Consider the following 24,097-nt stretch of genomic DNA (forward strand, 5'->3'; position numbering starts at 1 on the left):
CTTTTTAGCATGGAATTGTACCAAAAGAGGAGACTATATTAGGTCCAGTAGGTGGCGATATTTCCTACAAAGGTAATTTGAATTGTCATGAATTTACTTAAATAGGACACCCAACATGTGCTTCACCGTGCCTAAATCGCACTAATAGTTTCAAAATGACAATAACGCGAAACTTTACACTGTGGTGAGATCACTCCCTATATTACTGAATGGGCCTATTTTAAAATACAAGACTGTGTTACCAATTCATAAGAACAAGATTTTATTTTTGTACAATACAGATTTCCAAAGGGCACAAACAGCCATTCAGTGAGAATTTAATCACGTTGAACGTGAAATCTATACATATTCATATTATATTCTTAATTTCAGCTCAAACAAAATGGAGCACGGGAGCCGTTTAATGTGGTCGAAAGTTTTCTTCTTTTGAAATTTAATTTTATGTCGGGGATATTCTGACACCCTCTGTACTACGTAATTAGTTATCAGCGTTCACTGGTAACTATACAACAGCTTTCGCTGGAATCAATAGGCGGCGACACAGTCTTTAAAGACATTTTGATTGAACAGATAAGCTTGTACCAAGATGAATAATGTTCTTGTTCCCAAGTTCCACCCAGTTGAGTCATCCTGAATGGTCAATGCAATCGCAGTTTACAGGTAAATACATACACAGATAGAACAGAGAGCACAGCCCAGTTCAAACACTCCGAAGATGCCTTTTTTTACGTAATGTGGGTTCTCTGCGTTGATCTGCGTAAAGACTGGATGGGTGTGACCAGTCCTAACAGATGGACTGTCATTACACTTTTACACGTTTAGTTACTTTTTAAAGTGGGCTTCAGTAAGGAAAAGGAGCAGTGAAAGCATTTGTTTAGCATTTTAGCTTTTTGGAATGAGGTATAGGTGCTGACAGACATCTGGTAAACTCCAGACATAGTGCAAAACATTAGATAAGACGGTTACTACAGATAAAATACGAGTTCTCTCCTGCTTCACTGATTGTGAAGTTTAGTTACGAGGAAGAGCAATCATTTTTGTCGTTATCGTTATAGCTATTGCTGTAAACATACTGAATAAATCAACAGTAGATCCTTACTCTTCAGAAATCAATGGATGTACAGCGTGGATATACAAACCATTTATAGTACATATAAAGTTTAAAAATATAGTTATAAAGCATTGTACTTTCCCAAAAGCAGGCTTTCAGTTCAACTCAGGCACATACGTATCCCTAAATCACTCATGACCAACTATAGTATTGCTTTATAAAAAGTTGTTTTTCTTTAATAAAGCTACTGAGCTGAAGAGGCTAAATGTTACTTAGCCACACCCACTCTGCCAAGCTAAGGAATCTGGCTATTCCTTATTAGGACAGTGAACTTCAGAGTGAATGCCCCTCATTCAGGTTTCCATGGCAACAGCTCCTGACAAACTCACTAGAGTAATATTTTATATGTTGACTGATTTTTTCACAGTATGACAAAATGTTTGCCAGATTTCCCATGGTGATTGATTTGTTATTGGTTGTTAGTTTTGAAATGACAGAATTCTTACTGGATGGATTTAGTGTACAGGGCTATTTGATACAGCATTAAAGGGATAATATACAGGCATAATACAATATTCATTATACAGATACATACATATGTGAGGTTGTGTGTGTGGGTGCGCATGTGTGTGGGTGTTTCTGCCAAGTGATGTCATAATACACAGAACTGAAAGATATGCATTTATGCTCCTCACATGACATACTATCTGTTGTGTGTGTGTGCATGTGCGCACACATGCGTTATTTGCGAACATAGATGCCTAAGTGTTTGTGGCAGTTAGGGCAGGAATGATGTACGTCTTTGAATCCCTTAACAAGGAAGGGAATGAGGCAAAATCCACAGATCAGCCTGAGAGAGAAAGAGAGAGAGAGAGAGATTGGTTATTGGTAACAGTGTATGGTTAGAGGCAAGCTGACATGAAGCCCTGTGTAGCCTTTACAGGAGGTCTGAGAAAATTACTAATCATCTTTTTTTGAAGACCTCTCCATATCTTACCCTAACAGCGTCAGTAGGCAGCACATGCCCCAGGCAGCACTGCCAGCTTTGTACGTCACCTGGGTGGTGACCCGGTGGTGGCAATACCGACAGACGGTAGCGGTGGGCGTGTCTCCTAGTGGGGGCAGTACTTCTTGTTGCATCACAACTACCTGAGGTGATGATGTTTGCACTGTCTGTTGTGTGACTGCTGACAGAGATAGAGAAAGAGAGAGAGAGATAGAGAAAGAGAGAGAGAGAGAGAGAGAGAGAGAGAGAAGAAGGGTGAGGAAGAATGAATGAGAGAGAAAAAGTGACACAGAAAGGGTATTGATCCTTTCATGGTATGTTGGGAGGAGGTCTGGTGTCCTTAAAATGACATTTTACTGGCAAAAACGTTTTAAAACAGAACGATGCTGATAACATGTTTGGCAGGAAATGATAATATCTTCTGTCAATGACTCATAAATGATAACATTTTTGCTGGTGTGACACATCTCTGACAGAGCTGACCAGAGTATCTTAAAGATGGAAGGAAAACCTTTTCATTATAATGGTGCCGAACAGAGCTCAACAAACCAGTTGTGACTTTGCTCTTCCCTGCAGCCAACAGCTAGTGAACAGGACACTGTAAAAGATATGTAGATGACTCAGCTCAAGATGCTTTTGTGCCTAGTTCCAAAGCCTTTCTAAGTTAACTCAACTTCTTTGTGAAGATTTGTTTAAACATAAGTTTTAAATGGTCAAAAACGGTTTCAACTTAAATAGATGAGTTGTCGGTAACATCTTTCCAACTCAACCAGGCAAGTTTGGTTAAAGCTGAATCAACTCTCTATACCATGTGCATTTAAACCTGCCTTTAAACCACTAATCTGATACCCCTGACTGATCAGAGGAGCTGCTGCTGCAATGGAGAGATGACTCCCCTGCTGGCTTTCCACACATACACACCAAACTGGAAACACCACTACCAGGGTTTGAACTCAGGGCTCTACGGGAATGGGTTAGTGATTTTTCCATTTAGTCATCTCTGTGCCCTAAAACCATGAATTAATGCAATTCCAAACTATGCCATGACCAAAACGAAGGGGTAATCAAATAGTTTTAGTATAAAATTGCCTTAAAGCACAGTAAGAAAAAGAAAATTACTGTTAGTCCTTTGTTTAAGTAGTTAAAAAAAAACCCTTCGACAACTGAAGCTTTTTTGCAGAATGTCAAACTTTGTGTTCCATAAATTATTTAAACTACATGTTAAACTAAAGCAAATGATTTTGCCCTTTTCAAAAAAATTTGCAGGTATGTAAATAGTTGGTGGTGTGACAGTGGTGTGACAGATTAAAATAAGTATGTACCAGCTATTGAAATGAATAAGCCAATGTGTGTTGGACAGTTCACCTCGAACATTTCAGATAGACAACATAGAATTTTGTCTAAATGAAAATCTAACACACAAGCTGAAACAACTGTATTCTCTTAGCTTGCCAGGCAGTTAACAAGTTGGACTTTTCACAGTGTAGCAATATATGTTCAAGAAATGAAATGTGTTGACAGAAAAGACAGTTTCTGATAGGCACGTCATGGCTACGGCAGAGAATGAAATTTTAAGGGGTGATTTGAAAAGACCTATTTAAATTGGACAGATTAAAATGAACTGATAAGACTTGCTTTTGGACAGTCGAGGAGAAAAGGAAACTTACTTTGTTGAGTCTGGTGAAACACTGTGGCATGGGTAGGTATGTTAAGGACTGGATAAGCATTGGCATGGCTGTTCTGAGCGCTTTCGTTCTGGATGCTCACTGGATATGCCAAAAAAACAAAAAAACAAAAACAAAGAGAGAAGTGAAAGTCCGGTCAAGAAAGTGATACATAAATGCAGCTTATTGTCTTGCTGAGTTATCAGTTACCTCACATCGGAAATTATTGGTAGTTTATAGAGATAGACATTGTCACAACCACATTAACCACAGCTATCAAATGACCTGGTCCTACTGCCTTTGATGTATTTTGTTACCGTTGAGTAAAATACACAATCAAACAAGATTGAGTTAGTTTTGTTTTAGCTGAGATCATAATGACAAGGAAACAGCAAAGGATTTTTTATTTCGGGGGGGGGGGGGGGGCAAAACAGTAGTTAGCTATTGTTTAGCCACACTGCCACATGGAAAAAATAACTACTGAAAAAAAAAACTGATTAGTCAAAACAATCAGGGCTAAAAGCTGCTACAAAATAGTCAAATGACTATACTTAGATAATTAACTGAACCTTATGCAGTGGTTCGTCCTCTCAGTTTTTCACAAATGCATGTTAGTGTTCACTGGGAGAGAAGAAACTTTAGTAGATTAAAAAAGTTCTCACCAAAGTAACCAGTCTAACAAAAAAAGTGCTAACTTGGGAGCATATGTTATAAAATATTGAGTGAAACTGTGGCGGTATGTCATGTGTCACTGGACATACTTCAACCATGGCCATTACAAATCTACAGATAGTTTTAACGAGGCTAACTAAATGATCTGAGTTAGAACTCCCTTTACATTTCTTCCATTATGACTCTGTACGCGTGACTCTGTACTCTGTACTTTACTGCATGCGTGACGTTCTAGGCCACATTGATCAGAACTTATTTAATAATTCAAGATATTACTTATTGTTGTCAGAATTCACATTTGTAGCAAAGTGTCCTAACATCCAGCCCTCCTGGAGGAGGTGTTAACAAACACACGATTCTTTTCTTCTATCAAATCACACACCCGTCCAGACTGGGTGGATTAGGATTCATAGGAACATATTACAAGAGATGAGAGATGATGCTAAACAGAGAGCAGTGAGCAGACAGGAGGAGAGCCTGTCAATAAGAATCACGTTCACCTCCTCCATGGGATTGTTTTGCTCCCAGATCAGTTTAATGTCCAGAAATCCTCAGACAAGTCCCCGACAATCATGTTACTGTAACTGAGTCAGAACCTCCTGAGAATCTTGAGAATTTTGTTGGAATCATTGACAAGGTCAAATTAAGTCTGCTAAGTCAAGATGTTCGCATTCACTTTAACAAACAGGACACCACAGGTTGCTGGAACAAGACAATTTTAACAAGAACTTAGAATGAAGCCTACAGTTTGAACAAACATGTTTTGTTGTATGCTGCTTTGCTTGAAAAGTATATGCATACATAATATCTACAACACAAACACAAAACAATCCTGGACTCTGCTGACAAAAATTTCCACTCGTGTTTGGTAACTTTCTTCAGAAAGTGCCTGATTAACATTCAAATGTTACATTTGAGAAAATATTTGGAAATAGATTAATCTACTTTTACTACATTTTTAAACAAATAATAGCTTAGTCTGAGTTATCTCTTCAATATCAACATTATTTTCAGGGATGCATGACTACATATTCCGCATATACATTCATACTTTTCTTTTTTTCTTTTATTTCTTTTTAAAGTAAAATCATCTTATTTCTTTTTTGTTCATAGTGGCAAGTATTTCCTTAATGCAAGATCCACCACATTTGACACTTCAAAACACTGTCTTTCAAGAGTTATTTAATGGTGACCAGAGTCAAACTCTAACACCTACAACATCTGCCTCAGTATAGGTTAGTGTTTCCCTTTGAGGTTCTGGAAAAAAGTTTTCTTTTTTCATTCTAAATGTTCTTTATAGTTCATCTATTATAGTTCATAAAGGTAAGTAAATGTATTTGTTGGTTTTATATTTTACATGACTTCTTTTGAAATCACACACATGAACTAAAAAGTGACATGGGTACCATTGTTATTTATCTCTATCGTACCTGCTTCTCCGTACGGAGGTGGTGAAAGACCGGGGGAGTAAACTGGTGGTGGTGTAGAGGGAATATCAACTCCTGTTGTAAAAACTGGGAACTGATTGGACTCGCTGTAGGAAGGAGGCGGGGATGTGGGACGCACGGCAGGAATAGCGCATTCAGGAATATCCATCTTTATCCAGACAGAGAGAGAGAGAGCGAGACAGAGAGACAGAGAGAGAGCGAGACAGAGAGAGAGCGAGACAGAGAGACAGAGAGAGAGAGAGACAGAGAGAGAGCGAGACAGAGAGAGAGAGAGAGACAGAGAGACAGAGAGAGAGAGCGAGACAGAGAGACAGAGAGAGAGCGAGACAGAGAGAGGAAAGAGTTCACTGGTCACAGATTACATCACTGATGACTGATGCTCAGATGTTTATTGGTTTTATAAGTGAAGGAATGAATTATGAGGTGGAAACAACTGCTCTTAATAGTCTTAGCAGCTGACTTACTGCACTCTTATTACTTATTCGGAATATGTAACTACACTGATAATAATATTTGAGATTTTATACATATTTTAAAAGTCTTCAAAAGTATTTGATCACACTGATGAAATTACACAGGACTTGAAGGCTGCCGTAAACATGTGAACAAAAACTTGTAATTCATTCAAAACTTATACACACAGATGCTAATTCATTAGAAACTTATACACACATATGCTAATTCATTAGAAACTTATGCAGACAAATGCTACAGAACACTACGAAACACACACACACACACACTCTCTCTCTCTCTCTCCCTCTGTCTCTCTCAGTATCTTGAAGAATCACTTCCCCCTCATAGGCGAGGCAATATAATTTCAAAACATTCTGCTTTTCTCAAACATGCAACACACAACATGAAATGATCAGAAAGACATTGTACTTTGTTTAGCACTAAGGCTATACCTTTGTACAACAGAATATTCTATAGTTTACACAGGAAAACATTTATACACCCTTTTTTACCTCTCAGATTAAAAAAAAAGTTTCCTAAAGCTATTTACATAAGGTTCTCTGGTGACGCAAACAATGGTATTAAATGTTTATTTTAAGACTTACTGAAAAATGTGCTGTGTCATATGAAATTGTTTCCAGTGATCAAAGATAACATTTGTTACCGCATGACCAGTTGCCATGTTCTGTCACAACCTGTTACTGCATATAACACGGTTTGTATAGCTATGGAAAACAAATGTCATCCTCAGTCTTAGCATTTTTAAACAACAGTATTGAGACATCACAACATGCTTAAACTCTCTCCCAGAAATCTCTCTTATATCTGACTCTCTGTCTGAGTGTGTGTGTGTGTGTTTATGTGTTTCTATCTAAGCATTCTTGTAAGTAACTTACATTTTTTAACACACACACACACACACACACATTTGACATATGTAGGTTTAGATCATAATATAGAGAAAAGTTTCCCTGATTCTCTGTTCCCTCTAACTGGTTTTCTGTGTTTTTCTCTTTCAGTTCTTAACCTTCCTCATACTCAGTTCTCTCTGTCTGTGCTTATTGCTCCTTACCTCTCCTTTTCTTTTTACGTGCGGTCTCTCCTTCTCTTTCTCTGACTCTCTCTTTCTCTTCTTTTCATTTCTCTACCTCAGCGATGTGATAAATGTTACTAGAATCTGGCATAAATAAAACAGCTGTCTTACCTGAGTTCAGTCACTCTGTGTTGGAATCAGTACACTTCCTCTCTCTTGACATGACGACTTGACTTACCATACCAGTTTACCCTCTCTATCGGTACATTCCATTTGGTGTTCAATGGGTGTGTACAATTTGGCTTTGGAGGGAGAGAGAGAGAGAGAGAGAGAGAGAGAGAGAGAAAGAGTGTGTGCATGTGTTTGTGTGTGTGAGTGTGTCTAAGGTACACAGTAAATTTGTGAACTCATGTGGACTTGCACACATACATGCGCACGCGCACACACACACACACACACACACACACACACACACACACACACACTCAGTTTTCCAATGCTTGTAAATTTACTTTGTAATAAAACTGAATTTAAATTTAGTTGCTTCCCTCATTTCACACCAAGACATGCCATCAATACTTATCCCTAAACAAACAAAACCTGGTCACTTTCTACAAAGCAATGACTCATTTCTTCTTTCTTAAAAAAAATGCCAGTGTGAAAGAGCAACTCTTCTGAATTGTTCAGATAAGACGCTGCAAAACGGTAAAATGAAAACTAGTAAAGCAGAATAAATGAGAGAACAATAACAACAAAGGGCAGTGAGGTGATGGTGGTCTGAAACGGGGCAAGGGAAGGTGAAGCTGAGGGATGAGAATGAATGAGGAGATCAGTACTGGTTTGCTTTTTATTGCAATGAACTCAAGAATTAATTCAGTCAATGTTTTTAGAAGATGAAAAGTAATTTCTTGCTGCTTTTGTGGAAAACATTCAGATAAGATGTTTTGTTTCAAGAAGATGCTTTCCTAAATTTCATCTTTGTGAAGCACACGTCAAACTGTCAACCAGTGCACAGCAACACACTGAAAATATTTTCTTGGTTTTCTTGTTTGTCCTTTTTTTCATGCTTGATTGAACCTCTGCCAATCTCAACAATACGATTACTATTGGTCAATATGATTAGCTCCATCTCCCTCCTTCACCTTTCTCATCAGTCACATCCGTGTCTAACAGTTTTTTTCACTAAACCCTGCTATATATTACTTGAATTGAGAAGAATCTGTATTTCAAGGCATTTCTGTATGTACAGAAAACATTGTTGAACATGAAGTTGAAGTGCAGTTCAACACCAAGAGGTCAAACATCTACAGAACCTACAGTACTTTAGAAAGATCACTTAAACTACTACTGACATGTACCAAATGACTATGAAAATTTTGAATTCAGACCATATTCATTGCTCTCTAGACAATTCTATCTAAAATTACGTCTAGATAATCAAGCAATTAATAAATAATTTTGAAATTCAACTTGCATATTATAATCGCAAAGGTTACTTAACTGTGGCCAAAATATGAGCAGATTCCATTATCACGGTCTGTTTGGAGCAGAATTACTTTGTGTTTGTAGTGTAACAGTTTAGTTTGACACCAAATGTAGTGTTTTAGAATGAAGCATTCGTGATACTTCCTTACATTAGTTATACTTCCTTAAAAACAATCCATGATGTGACACAGTTGTGTTCGGCCTGCATGGAGGACACAACTTTGGCCTCACAACAGGCAGGTCACTTTAGAGTTTTGACTCAACACTGGAAATTGAGTCAAAGCAATTAAACAAACGAACAAAAAATGTACCAATCAGTCTGCATGTCCACAAAAATATTTAGCTATTTAGCACATGATAAAACGAAATGACACTAACTTAATCAGAATATACAAATAACTGAAAAAAAAATGTAGGGACTTTGACACACATGGGTTAACAGGCTCTTCTCATTACTTTATTGAAGAACTGAGGATTCAAAACTGGGATATTAAAAGTGTGCACAAGAGAGAGAAATCCAGACTGTTTATACGGAAATGACGTGTACAGAGACCAGGGGAGACTCTTTGTGTGAAAATGGCAAAGGCAAATTGGTAGCTTCTTCATAAATATGTTGGAAAGTGAGAATTTTTTATTTAACGGGGAAATTTACAAAATATTATATACTGAAGTCACAGAAAAGATGGTCCAAACCCTGTTCTTGAGGGGTATTAGAGTTCTAATAGAAATGAGAATAAAATGTTAGTGAAAGGAGATGCTATGCCAACCTGACACTGCTGAATGCATGATGGGAAATGCAGTACTGTGTGTATATCAGAACCATACAACTATGTCAATTTGGTGAACTTTTAGAGGGAAATTACTTAAATCTTCCATGACTCTTGTTTGTGTCATTCTGGGGAAATATAAAACCATAGTATATAATAATATGAATATAAATAGCCTCTTTACTTCTGTATTATTACCTCACTATTCTCATAATTTCTCCAAAGAAACTTGGTTAAGCTCACTTAAAGTCAATTTTTTTAGGTGGTAGAATTTGTTTTTTAAGTTGAATGTGTAAATTCACAGTGGACTTAATTCTTTCCATGGTGTTGACTCTTACAGCTCATCCTTGCCTGTATCATTAGTAGATTTTGATGTCTCTTCAGTTGATTCCTCTGACACCTGAAAGCAAACATACCTCAAATTCAGCAAAATCTCAGAGGGTAAGTGTCAATCTCTCTAAAGCTGAGAGGGGGCTGGTTAAAGAGAAAATCAGGTGATCAGAGGTTACCATCATGAGTGCAAGGAAAAGGCTGGGGTTTGGATTTAGCAAAGCCTAAATTATGAAGGATTAAAATAAGTTTTCTTTTGTAGCTTTTAGAAATCGCAGTGAGTTTTACTGTGTTTAGAAATTTTATAATCCACTTGCATGTCAGTTTCTCTTAAAAATGCCTAAATGCTACATAATCACTGAACCTACAGAAAATATTTTTAACAATAAACTCCAAAAAAGGTGTAATACAGGTTAAAAGATGGGAAATAAACTTAGTGTTGTATTGTTGAGGCAAGAGGAAATGGAGAAATGTTTTCGCTTACTTCACTGTCCTTTTCATCGTCATCATCATCCTCCTCCTCCTCCTCCTCCTCCTCTGGCAGTACTCCTCCATTATCAAGAAACTTGGAGAAAGTTTCTAGATCTCTATTCCCAGAGTAATCTACAACCTGGAAACCATTAAATTGTTAAATACGATGAAATCATAAAACATTGTATCTTTACAGCATCTGTCTTTTACAGATATAGCTAAGAGGTTACTGGGTTTAACACCTAAAGTCTTTTTGTTGTTGTTATGAAGAAATGTAGTATTTGTTGTAGCATGTGCAACACAGTCTACTGTGAAAAAAGAAATGGTGTATAATGTTACAGTGAAAGAAAGAAGCCCATTAATAACTTTGTCACTTCTTTCCTTTTTTAATGAATCAAATACTAGCGTTTTGACATGATCACTAGTGGGCATGGCCAAATGATTAGGCTAAAAGACTAAAAAGATTCAAAGAATGAGCTCTTAGCTGTGGCTCTATGTGTGTGTGTGTGTGTGTGTGTGTGTGTGCATGCACATGTGTTTCTGTCTGTCTGTCAGTGTGTGTGTGTGTGTGTGCGTGTGTGTTTGTGAGTTTGTGTGTGTGTGTGTGTGTGCGTGTGCATGTGTGTTTGTGAGTTTGTGTGTGTGTGCGCGCGTGTGTATGTGTATGTGTACGTGTATGTCAGCGTGTGTATCTATGTGGGACTGATTATGCTGACCTTCCTCTCCGATCCTGCAGGGAAGTATTTCAGGGTGGGAAACCCCTGTATGCTGACAGATTCCACCTCATTGGCTGTGGCATCCATCTGAGCTATGATAATATTCTCATGGTCTTTGTATTTCTCTCCCAACTCTGTCCATATAGGAGCCAGTTCCTTACAGTGACCACACCATGGGGCATCTGGATCAGACATGTAGAGAGTTACAGAGTAAATTAAAAGTGTTAACAGAGCTGAGAAGGGTTCTCAATGAGCCAGTTTATTTTTGCTGCATGCTAACATAGTTTAAAGTTTTGGAAAAAAATGTGAAATTGCTGTCTTGAAACATGTCCAAAACTTCTTATTTTTTGTAGAATTTTCTTATATTTATATAAGGATTTATAAAGATTTATATTTAAAAGAAAGAGAGATTTATAATGTTTCCTAGTACAAACCTTTCTTTATTATGTGTCCTAGTACAACCTTTTACATAATTTACATAATAACATCACCACAACGTTTTAGTAACATTGCAAAAATCCTACATTGTTAATTTTCTGTTGGAGGTTCACTGAAATTTTATAGAAAGTTAGAGAAATGTTTTGTATCAGCTGGGTTTGCTTAACCACACAATTTAAACCATGTATTCCAGTAATTAACAACGGACTTACAGAATTCCACAAAGACATTCTTAGTCTCATCAAAAACGACTTCCTCGAAATTTTTCCCCACAAGCACTTTGACAGGATTCTTATCCCAGTCCTCTGGGATCTCTTGGGTCTTCCAGTGAGGCTAATTTAGGGAATTTAGATGGTCAAATAGTAAACTGATAAAAGAGGTAATATGAAACACAGTTTGAACTACATATGTCCATCTATCTAGCTACAACATTTTGGCATTCGACTCAGAATTCTGATATAGTATGTCCCAGTGCAACCTTTTAAAATTGATCTATAAATGTTTCAACAACAGTAACACCACCACAATGCTGTAGTAACATCATAACAATAAGCAATCTTGCATTGTTAATTTTCTGTTGAAAGTTCACTGAAATGTTAGAGAGATCTGTTTAACTGTTTTGTGCTGGCTAAGTTTCACTTAGCAACTTACTGAGTTTACTTAAGCAGTGATCAGGCTAAAAGAATCCCACAAGGACAGTCTCACTCTACTTACGCAGTAATCAGACAGAATCCCACGAGGACATTCTTAGCCTCATTCTCACAAAAAGTAAATGCAAAACTGTAAAACCTAAAAACTTTAAGGGTTAGGGAGTGATGACTCATTTCTGACGTTTCCTGACCTTAATGGTGCCGCCCAGTACACCTGTACAGAAGGCCTGGAGCGTTTCCTTGGTGATCTCTTTGCCCTCCATGGCATATTTCTTGACAGTTTCCGTGTTGATGAGTCTGACTGTTGGAGCATCACTCTCCTTAAGGCCGAAATAGTTGAGCACATGGGACACTGATCCTGCCACATCGATTGTAATGAACAGCACCTGTACACAAAGCCAAACATCAGCCACATTAACACTGATACACACGAACACATAAAAGTGTGTGTGACAAACAGCACATGGGTCCCCAAAACTGGACTCATTTTCAAAGATACACTCCAACATGTTAAAGTGTGTGTGATAAACAAATACCTGTTTCTAAATTTAGACACATTCACACAGATAAACACAAACATGTAAAATTATGTGTGATAAACAAATACCTGTTCCTAAAATGAGACACATTTACACAGATACACACGAAAATGTAAAAGAGTCTGGAGAGTCAGTTTTTAAACACCTGTAAACACACATCCCAAAATTATACATATCTGCATAGACTACACATGTAAGGGTTTGTGTGTGTGTGTGTGTGTGTGTGTGTGCGCAGGTGTGCGTGCATGTGGTAGGGTGTGGTTAAAATGTAATTACTCACTTTGCCCTTAAAATCCGTGGCTGCAGATCTGTAATCGTCCAGCAGGGCCTTGTGAGATTCCACTGTAGTGTTGATAAACAGGAGGAGGTGGTTAAGGACCTTAGCCTTAAAAATTTTGTCAGCATTCTGGAGAGAAAAAGAAAAAAAAGGAAGGTGGAAGAAAAAGAGAGGATGACATGTTTTGAAAATGGTGTGTGATAATTTCAGAATAGATCAAATGGATATGGAATACTTACTTACCTACTAAACAAGAGGTCAAATGACCATGGCTGTTTAATACTGGCTATATAATGGTTACCTTTCATATATATCACTTAAAATTTTTTGTGTGACCAGATCTGTTGTGTGTGACTCTCTCTGTTATATGAAATATAAATTTGTAACTTATTGTTTGGTCCTGAAGGCACTCTCACAATTTGTTGTACAGAAACTGAGGGAAGTAGGAGATTAGAAAACTGCAGTAGGAATCGTAATCCTTTTAATTAATATCTTGACCAAAAATTGGAATAATAGTGAGAAAAAGAATAAAACCCCTCACTTTGGAAATGTATGCTTTGTTTGCCAGAGGGTTTTGCTTTTTGCATGGTGCTCTGCAAATAAACATTTATACAAATGTAATCTAATATCAATCAATGTAAATAGTTTCTCTGATGAGTAATCTAACAATATTCTCTCTCTCTCATTAGTTCTCTGTGTAACAAGTCATCTCTCATGTCTAAAGACCTCCATGTGTTACAACAGAATACTTTTTAAGACAGATCTCACAATGAACATGCAAATACCCTGATTACTCATACATTTCTTTTTACAACTGTGAGGTTCACAGTCAGGGGAACAGGAAAGCCATGTTAAGCATAGCTGGAACATTTCAGAATTTGGAGGAACAAACTTTGTCCAGTTTACAGCAGAAGTTTTAAGAAAACAGAAGTAGTCTGTGAAAAGAGCTTCTGCTTTTGGATCATTCCAGAATACGAACAATGAATATTATGGCTGTGATACATGATAACATCGCGACAACGCATCACGACTACCTCTGATGCCATCACAGCATGACGATGAGGAAGAGGAGGAGGAAGATGACTTTCGCATACTGACAATTTTTACACAAAAGAATTGATATCTTGAACATAACAATGCAGATATTACGCACAGATATATTTGTGAACACGTGGAGAGAAGGGTGAATTCACAATAGCCTGAAATTACGCCTCTGTCCAACTCATTTCCCACTTTATGAGTAAAGTGAGTGTAAAGCCTATCAGGTCCCCAACCACCATCCCACACCTTCCCTGACATTCCAATAATCTTAAAACCCCCTTTTTCTAACATCCTGAACACTATGGCATTTTTGTTCTGTAGAGGCTAACTGGCCTGCTGTGCTCTTACACCAGCTAACAGCTGGCAAAACTCTTCCTTGTTGGTGAAAGGGAAATAGTATGTGCTTTCCAACTTGACATGCTACAGAGGTGCCTGGAAGGTTGTATGTTTGATGTGCAAAAGCTATCTGCTCGCCGATGACTACTGCCAGGCAATTTAATCAGGGAGAAAGAGAGGGAGAGAGAGAGAGAGAGCGAGAGAGAGAGAGTGTGTGATTTTTTGGCTTGTTTCATGGTGTTGTGGTGGTTACCTCTTCAGTGAATTCAATGACAAGCTCGAGACTATTCTTATGGATGAAGAGCACCAGATCATCTCTGTCCAACTTTTCATCTTCAGGAAGAACCATATCCACTCTCTTTTCATCAAACTATCACATAAACACACACACCCACACACACACACACACACACATATATTTTGCATTAAAATAATGTTTTACTTCAGTCACAACTCTTTAATAATAAAGCGTAACAGAAGAAAAAATACATTTTCAGCATAAGATCTATTCACCTTTTTGAAGAGCACAACAGTGTTCTTCTCCACTTTGTACTCCTTGAAAAGCTCTGGGTTGGTTGTGATGCCAAAATTGATGTTAAGCATATTTAACGCCACTTCATAAAACATCTTCACCTCCTCTGCATCCAAACTCTGTGAGACAAAGAGCAAGGGAGAGAGATAATCAAAACTCATAAATGCACACATTGCACATCTCTCTTCTGTTACAATTATGCTAAGTAGCCTACACATTACATGGCTTTTGGCTTTTACTTTTATGTTTGAAGCATGCACTCAAACACTCATCTGCAAATGCACATAAGATAGATGTATATATATATATAGAGAGAGAGAGAGAGAGAGAGAGAGAGAGAGAACAGTACCTTGAAGAACCCAACAGCAACTACATCATGGGCGTCAAGCAGCTTCTGCGTGTCCTTTACGTTCTCCAAAAGTGTAGCACTGGGCCCCACGTGCCGCTCCAACCACTGTAGGATGTCTTTCTTACCCCGCTTTCCTACAGAATGGCCACAACTTATCTCGACGCAGGACAACACATTCAAACGCTACTTCATATTAATTTGAATCCACTGAGTTTTATTTTTTGTTTGTTTGTTCTTAATAACTGCAAAATGTGTTGCCTGGACACAGTTGTGGGTTGTGCGCCGACTTGCACCTAATACGTACGTTTCCATATGGATTTACCTGTAAATTCTGTGGCATTTTGTCGTTTGCCGTCAGTGAAAAACTTGAGAGTTGGAAAGCCTGTGACTTCAAATTCCTCAGCAAGTTCTTTCTCTTCCGTTGCGTCCACTTTAGCCAGTCGAACCGGAGAAGATTCATTCTTCAGCTGTGATGCCACCTCAGCATACACCGGCTCCAGCGAGCGACAGTGACCACACCATGGCGCGTCTGAGAAAGAGAGAGTATTTTAGGAGAAAATCGTAGACCTAGTTGTGTTCATGTAAAATAAAGGGTTTAGGTACGTCATAACGACATCAATACAATTCTCAATTTTGAGAATTACAGTGGGGTAGCGGTGTAGTATCTATGTGTCAGTTTCGCAACAGGCAGCCCAGCCTTATTCTCTGAGTCTCTCCTTAGCCTGCTGTGTCTTGACTTAAAACGCATCCACGTCTTTTTTTTAACACGACTTTTGAGAAGGAAGAAAATTTAGGCTTCCGGTTTCCTCAGGCTGAAAAATAAACTTGAATTCGATTCAGGAACATTAACGGACATAAACAGTTTTGAGAGAGAAGTCCCATGGCTAGCTCTACTAGAACTCGTTTGGCAAAGTAAAATTAAAGTGTAGACAAGTGATACAGGCTAGGACTTCAGAACCGAGATGAAACACGTTAATTCCGATCTTTTAAAAGCTGACAAGAGCCTAATTTTACTGTTTTGCAGGTCACCCTGCTCTGTCATGGGAAGATGTGCACCTGTTTTCAGTTTCGCGAATGCTGACGTCAGTCATAGTCGACCTGGGAGGTATTCCAGAAAGTGGGTTTTGAGAAAACTAGTCTCTGAACAGTTCATTGCCGAGGTCGCAGACCCTACGCCTGTGTTGCACACTTAAAAAAATGACAGAGTACAATCTTACACTGTTTGATATCACATAATCTCCTCAACGTACAGGAAGGCCTATTGTGCGAAATTAGGATGCTGACAGAATAAAAGCCAAAATAACGAGTTAATAAAAGATCAGTGGGATATCACGAGCATTTTTGTCACATTAGAGCCTCCAATCTACTCACAGAATTCCACCAACAGGTATTTATTCTCTCTGAGTGCCCTATCAAAGTTCTTAATGTGGAGAACCATGACATCTTTCTCTTCGGTTATTTCGTCTGTTTTCTCTGTCTTCTCCTCCTCTCCCTCTTCTTCCTCCTCGGTCTGATCTTCGGCACTTTCTTCGGTTTTCTTTTCTTCCTCGGCCCGTGCGATGAAAATGGCCGCGAGGAGGGCCAAAAGGAGGAAAGCGCGCCGCAGCTTCATATTGGTGCTGAAAAATGAGGTGATCTCGTGCTGCTGTCCGGCAGTTTAGTGCTGATAAGAGCGCGTTCAGTTGTGACGAGTTATTGAGGGGAGTGCGTGGAGCAAATCTACTGGTCTTGATAGGATTCTGTGCTTACTCCCAAAATGTTTCACACAGACATTAACGAATTATTATCAGGCTATATGCAAAGTGTTAACCTTAAACAATTGGTCAGTTGGTCACTATATAAAGATTAGGTTTGCCTCTGTAGTGTGGGACTTAGGCAAGAAGTTGAAAGTAACTAAACCGTTTGATATTTAGTTAGAATGAACATAAACGACTCATACTTCCTAGCTGACCACGTCTCTGACGGGAAATGACAGTAAAATAATTTGTGTTTAAAGGACAAAATGTTTTTATTACTTGGAGGGAATTCAAACCAACGACTTTCATGTATCTTTTGGTATCTGCTCTGTAAGGACACGTGTATTAACTTTGCCTCACTCGGTGCTCGCTATCAGCTCTTGATTTGCTTATTTAGGCAAAGCTGTGCACCCCCTCTTCAGTTTTTAAGACACGTAAGCGCAGTCGCTAATCTCATGCTCAAATAGGAGTTAATCCAAACGTAACAAACGGTTGAAAAGATATATCGAGCCATCCTTTGTAATATTACGTAAAGACACCGTTTACGAGAAATGATATTAGTTTCCTTTGGATGGGTGAAGCTACTTTCCACTGCAGAGGAAAATTAATTCAGAAAGAATTGCAGTTTTTACAGTTCTCTGCATAAGAATAGTTTAACGCGCTGCGTAATAATTCTCTTTCTCAAATACACAGGTAACACTTGTGCACATTTGTTCATATACTCCCACATGTACACACAGACACAAACACAGTGATACACAGAGTTGTTTGCTCAGATATGTATGTAGTCAGATAGCTGCTTTTCACATGTTGAACACAGAAAGGTCAGATTCTCTCAACTCTAAGCAAGAACACACACACACACACAGAGAGAAAGAGAGAGAAATTAGATTCAATCATTCAGCAACTACACTCAGATTGTGTGACAGAAATGTGTTTATTCTCATGCTGTACCTTGACAAATGATAACACTTAGTAAAATATTATTAAAATTTAAAATGTAGGTTTAAGCCATTTTCAAGTCACAGTGAAAATCAGACTAAACCGCTTTGTGTTCTGTTTCATTTAGTAATTACTGAGTATGGTTCATACAGTCCCACTCTTAAGTGGTACCAGGTTGTCTTTACTGACTTCATGCGGAATAATCTCTCACTTTTAACCAGCCTGCTTGCAGGAATGCCTTACTGTGAAGTACAGACAGTATATGATTACTCCTCACAGTCATGTTCTTTATATTCTGTTCACATATAGTCCATTTTATTCACACAGAACCCCAAAACCTGAGAGAGGTGTGTACAGTGTTGACAAATAAAGATGCATGAACATTTTTAATTGTTTTGAATCTAATTTTTGCACAATACAGGGAGCTGTTTTTGTGTGTATGTGTGTGTGAGTGTGTGTGTGTGTGTGTGTGTTTGTTTGTGTATATCTGTGTATCATGGCAGCTGGTAATCACAGTGAAAATCATTGGGATTGTCTTTATCTGTAGCCCAGTGTGCAAGTAAGTCACTGAAATCTGGAGTACTGGAGCTACTGAGTGTGCTTGCTGGAGTGTTGCTGCTATTGAGCATGCTCAGTGTAGTACTGCCATTACTGAGCATGCTCACTGGAGTGTTGCTCCCACTGAGAATGCTCCCAGGAGTACTTGGACCACTGAGCATGCTCACCGGAGTGTTGCTGCTACTGAGCGTGCTCACAGGAGTGCTCAGACTCACTGCAGTGCTAGAGCCTAAGGGGTAGGGACATGGCTCAGTCCAGAAGCTGACAGGCAAACGGCGCTGGCTCATGGGTAGGCCACACCCCTTTCTCTGAGCCTCTTGAAAGAGCTCTGCAAGTGGACCTAGTGGCTCAGACTCATCCCCTGATCCTGATGACGCCATCCTGATGAGGTCGGCATAATAACGCTGTCGTCCGCTGCCTGCAGGACACGACCTTTCTGCATAGATGTCACAGGCATCTGGATCTTGGCTCCTCCCAAAATAACGTTGTACATCATTGCTAATGAGCTCAGCAAAACGAAGGAGTTGACTGGTTGCCTCTGTAGGACTGGGGGATGGATCGGAATTCCAGAGGTCCCCCTTTACTTGTGTCTGATAAGGTAAAAGCTCTTCATCCTCTAAACTGCCCTCAGTTTCCTCCCTAAGATCTTCTTCATCATCTTCTTCAATTTCTTCCTCAACCGGAAAGAAGCAGGGCTGGAGAGAGGTGGCCAAACCAAAGTCACTCAGGGTTCGAATCACGCTTGCAGCCATTCTGCACAAAGATTGTGTCAGCATTAATTGTGTGTGTTATATGTGCATTTAATTGTTCCTTTACATTTAATTGTGTTCCTGTAACATAATATCTTACAGTCCTCTGGTACTAACTCAATGTCTTTTAGTACCCACCAGAGATTAAAACTAGCAGTCCTTCAATTCTTACTGTGTAGTCCAGTCCTTCTCAGTTAACCAGGCAAGTTGAGTAAACAGTCAAAAACTATCCAATAGGAAAACAGCTAAATAAACTTCTTTCTGGCTAGTTTATTTAACGACAGCAACAACAACAACAACACTACTGTTACCACTACAACTACTGCTACTACTACTACTAATAGTAATAATAATTTTAACGTTGGTTAGACAGTCCAAGTGCACCCCTTACCGTGCGCAAGGGAGGACGTGGCTCACAAGTTTCTCTTCTGTTTCGCTCCGAGGGTTGAGCAGTTCGAGCATTTATATCCCTCGCACAGAGCGCAGAGATTGTTTTTCCAGCAAATATTTGCGAGCAAGTCGTAATTGTGCTCTGGACAAATAGAGCGCACGTTTGTTTTGGCGCCCAGCAACCGGAGAGGAGAACGGAAACTGGCGCGAGGCTGCAACCGGCTGTAATGGTTCGTTTGCCGGGGGACGTTCAAGTGTTATTCCACTAACGCGACTTACCCAAGGCGCACGCACACACACACACAGACACACACACATACAAAGAGAGAAGCTGCAGGGTGGCAGCCCCTTATCGCGCTCTAGGGCACTTAAGGGCAGAGCTAAAAAGGCGTGAAATCGGATCTTACGCGGTTTTGAGTTTTGAAGGAGCCCCTTTATAAAACCCCATTAGACTAATCAGAGAAATAAACATTAGTCAGCGTCTCCCTCTCTAAAATCGCCGCGAAATACCGAAGATGCCCTTTAAAAAGCACAAACAACCACGGTCCCTATAGATTCATACTACATAGATGAAACGAGAAAAATATTTAAACCGCTAACCTCTGGAAGTTTTTTAGGGCTCCAGAAAGTGAGAGAGAGAGAGAGAGAGAGAGAGTGTGTGTGTGGGAGTGATGTTTGGGGCAGAGCTCCATTGCACAGCTGAGTATCAGCAAGCCTCACTGCAATATAGTCACTAATGACCGCCGCAGAGGGCACGGCATCTGGCCGAACAGATGCCGAAGAGCAAAGGCTCTTATGCAGAGATTCTAATAAAACCTCGTTCGTGTGTGTGTGTGTGTGTGTGTGTGTGTTTGCAGCATTTTCTGTGCTTCGTTCCCTTCGAACTATCCCCACCTAGCTCGCCTCTATGAAAATCAATATTGGCAATGTGTCTGCTCTCGAGCGCTGATACGGCAACATACTAACGTACATGGAGCATTAGATGCAACATGGAGACAAGTCCATGTGATTTGGGGTTTTATGCCAATTACCCCCGCTATTCATCGAAATAAAACTACTTTTGAAACAAAAATCCTCTTCAGTTAGTCCTAAATGAATAACAACAATCGTCTCTAATAAACTATATTCCAATAACATATCTATATTTTCAGCTACCAACCGACATCTTCCAAATAATACTGCGTCCCCTACCTTCTGTCATAACTTTTGCTCAAGAAGTCACTGTGGTGAAGTGAATCGCAGAGTGAAGTGATCAGCGTCATCGATGCTATTGGAGGGCATAGCCTACTGGCATAAAGCAAGATAGGCTTATATCACTGATTCTACATTTAGCTTCTAGTTGTCTTATAACCAATTTAATTGATCTGGACTGTACTTTTGATCTGGGGACAAAACTACATAGCCGAAAAAGTCAAACTTTTGCACTGGGGCGATTATTTATAGTAGTTTTCCACAAGATCCAAGTGCTGAGCAACTTTTTCCAAAACAAGACAAAATGTGAACATTTCTATACGATTAAAAAAGCCCTACAGCAAATTGTTAAAAAGAAATGAAAAGAAAAGAAAAAATCGTCAGCTTCAACCGGTTGCCGCCTTTTCCGCTGTCTCTGGTCCTTCATGTGTCTAGCTCCAGGTTTTAGGTAGCCGAGGGATAGAGAGTAGACAGGTCAGTAGCCTTTTGTGTACTTTTTTTTGGGAGGGGGGCAAATATTAAGCTTCGAAGTATTAGCTTAGTCAGTGAGCTTTATAACTTAGACCCCCCCCCCCCACACACACACACTTTTTAACCTGTCTGTTCCACCGGTTTGTTCCACTGCGATGCATATTTATGTAAAGTATTCATCGTCAAGTTCATTATGCCTGTGGAGCAAAGAAGCAATAACATTTTGTACGACTCAGCTTACTGAGCTAACACCCCTACGCAGCTAAATACTTGACCTTTACAATAAACAAATAAATAGGCTACAAAAACGAATATAGCTACACGTCTCACGCGTACTAACGTATCTACCCTGTATCTCATGATTAACCGAAAGCGGTCTGATTAAGTCGACTTTGCGGTTTTCTCTGTTGTTTCCACAGTTGTTTCCCGAGTTATATAATCGGGTAAGAGTGTTTGCACTCGTGTAAAACCTATTATCAGTCCATAAAGACATCTGCATAAACCTCACCAGTAAAGGGAGTAACTGTACCATTTTTTCTGTTGCTAAGACAGTCGCCAGTAGTCATTTCCAAGTGTATGGTAAACAGACTGGGCTACTAACGCAAAAGTAACCGCCTACCACTCACGTCAATGATCACTGAACAACTGTTCAGACATCACAATCATACAGGGAATATACGATTTCATCGCCGATTTTGGTGAGACAAAGACGAGAAAGGGGGACGGCGCACACATAGGTGAGACTCGAGTCTTCCAATGTGAGCAAGGCGCAATCTGAAGAGACCCGTTAAACAACTGGAGAGTTCTGAGTTTGAATCGCTGATATGACTCCTCCATGCCTTTTATGACCCGTTTTCTTTCTGCATCCACAGTGGCTCCGAAAAATAAGCGACTCTGGATAAGAGTTTCCATTAAATGGGAAAAATGTACACGGTTCTAGTCATATTAACTGAAACACGTGGACCACATGATGTGTCTCCACATAGTCTTTAGCATCAAACAGACCGAATGTATGTGTGTGTGTTTGTGTTTTTCTACAGTGATTTCTCATTCTGGATTTCAGAATACTTGATTTGATGCATACTTCATTTCTGTACTCAGTGCAGAAAGAAAAATAAAATCTTCTGTTGGTGAGTTTTTGAAACGTGAAGGTGTTCATAGTTCAGAGAATGTGAATATGGGTGTCTTAATATTAATGAATTATTATCCTTGCCCCTTTCACAGTGTCTATGTCTGGATTGCATGTTATTCTGAGGAACATTTTAAAAAATCCCGTTGCTGGGATTTACCCCCCTCTGCCACACTTCATCAGTCCAGTTATTGCCCTTACATTTCTCTTTCTTCCCAAACTATCTGCCTCTTTGTTTCATATCAGGAATATTAAAAAACCCCAGAGGTTAGCTGTATCTTATTTTTATTTATTTAATGTAACCATCTTCTGATTTGTGATTGTAGACAACCATTTGGCTCCCTCTCTCCTTCCAAAAGTCTCTCTGTTTCTTCAACTTGACAAATTACCAGGATTGTACATGTGTTATTACATACATACAATTTTGTTGAAGCCACTGGAGGACACAGAGTAGTTTGGCTATGTCTGAGATAAACTTTGACAAGCAGCATGTTTGTTAGTGCTGATTATTTCTGTTAGGTATTACTGAGAAGAATAATGAGCGGTTTGAATTATCTGAACTTCTTTTACGGTAAAGTAGTACATGTGTTAAGAGCCTTCACTGCTTATCAGTATCAAGGGTGTAAATATATCTGGAAATAATTGAACATTCCAGATGAAGATGTCCAGAACGAGTGAAGCCTCGGGAAAGTGGTCAATAACGGTTAGAAAATGACGACGGTAACGTCAAGTTCATGCATAAGAGCAAGGATAAGTGCGCCCTCGGCTGTTCCAGGTAGGCTATATCGTGCAAGCGCGTCTACAACAAACACCGGCGAGACGTCATAGCGGTGGATCACGCAGTGTGCCTGTGGCTGCGATTGCCTACACTGAAACCAGGAAGTACACTATGATGTTCCGTGCAGTGATAACCAAAAAGCTGTGGTTCTACCTCTAGTACATTTACCAATTTTATTATGAGATGATTTAAGAATAACACAATCCAGAGATGAAGGATATAATTTCGTGGTGTCTACTTTTGTCTGTCTCAACCACTGTTTGTTTCGGTGACGGTAAGTTTGCGCCAAACCTTATCTAGACTAGAACTAACCACGTTAGCTAGCCTGCTAACTTAGCTAGCTAAAGTAGACGGCTAATAAATTCTTTGCATAATTTGGTTGATGCATTGCTGCTCGGATACTAGCTAGGTAGATAACATTTAAGTCTTAGATATAACGTTGCTATAAACAGTGCTTTATATTACGTTATGCAATGCTGTGTCGCTTATGTATGTGCACACAGGATAACGTGAGCTACTTGTATTTCACCATACTAAATTACTCCTAAATGTCATCATTGTTGTCCCCAGTGATTATAGATGTTGTTTAGTCCCGCTGTCGTACACAGGACGGGTGACGGAATAAATGAAGTGTTAAAAGTCAGTCCTTGTTGTTTGGAAGGCAATGGCAAAAAAAGAGAAAATATATTAGCAGCTGAGATATTGCACTTCAGGATATTCCACAATTCAGCTAATGTGCAATGACAATAAAGGAATCTATCTATCTATCTATCTATCTATCTATCTATCTATCTATCTATCTATCTATCACCTGTTAGAACGCTAATTCATGTTGTGGTCTTGTTCATGATGGCTGTAGTGCCTTTTGTTTTTGTTTACACTTGACATCATC

At 39.2% G+C, this 24,097-nt stretch overlaps 2 protein-coding genes across 2 annotated transcripts; both read right to left on the reverse strand.

Annotated features, from left to right (window-relative positions):
• Window positions 1-1,792: 1,792 nt before the first annotated feature.
• On the reverse strand, window positions 1,793-5,989 carry LOC115816070 (lipopolysaccharide-induced tumor necrosis factor-alpha factor homolog). The gene is made up of 4 exons (XM_030779042.1): window positions 5,824-5,989; window positions 3,725-3,823; window positions 2,049-2,238; window positions 1,793-1,901 (listed from the first exon to the last, which is right to left on the reverse strand). Exons 1-4 carry the CDS (start codon window positions 5,987-5,989, stop codon window positions 1,793-1,795), a joined length of 564 nt encoding a protein of 187 aa, XP_030634902.1.
• A 3,927-nt stretch (window positions 5,990-9,916) lies between these two features.
• On the reverse strand, window positions 9,917-16,873 carry pdia2 (protein disulfide isomerase family A, member 2). The gene is made up of 11 exons (XM_030780669.1): window positions 16,633-16,873; window positions 15,584-15,790; window positions 15,262-15,395; window positions 14,894-15,031; window positions 14,634-14,750; window positions 13,007-13,132; window positions 12,379-12,573; window positions 11,750-11,870; window positions 11,100-11,281; window positions 10,397-10,522; window positions 9,917-9,982 (listed from the first exon to the last, which is right to left on the reverse strand). The coding sequence occupies exons 1-11, from the start codon at window positions 16,871-16,873 to the stop codon at window positions 9,917-9,919; spliced, it is 1,653 nt and encodes a 550-aa protein (XP_030636529.1).
• Window positions 16,874-24,097: the final 7,224 nt, after the last annotated feature.

This window comes from Chanos chanos, chromosome 7 (genome assembly GCF_902362185.1).
Source record: "Chanos chanos chromosome 7, fChaCha1.1, whole genome shotgun sequence".
NCBI classification, from domain to species: domain Eukaryota; kingdom Metazoa; phylum Chordata; class Actinopteri; order Gonorynchiformes; family Chanidae; genus Chanos; species Chanos chanos.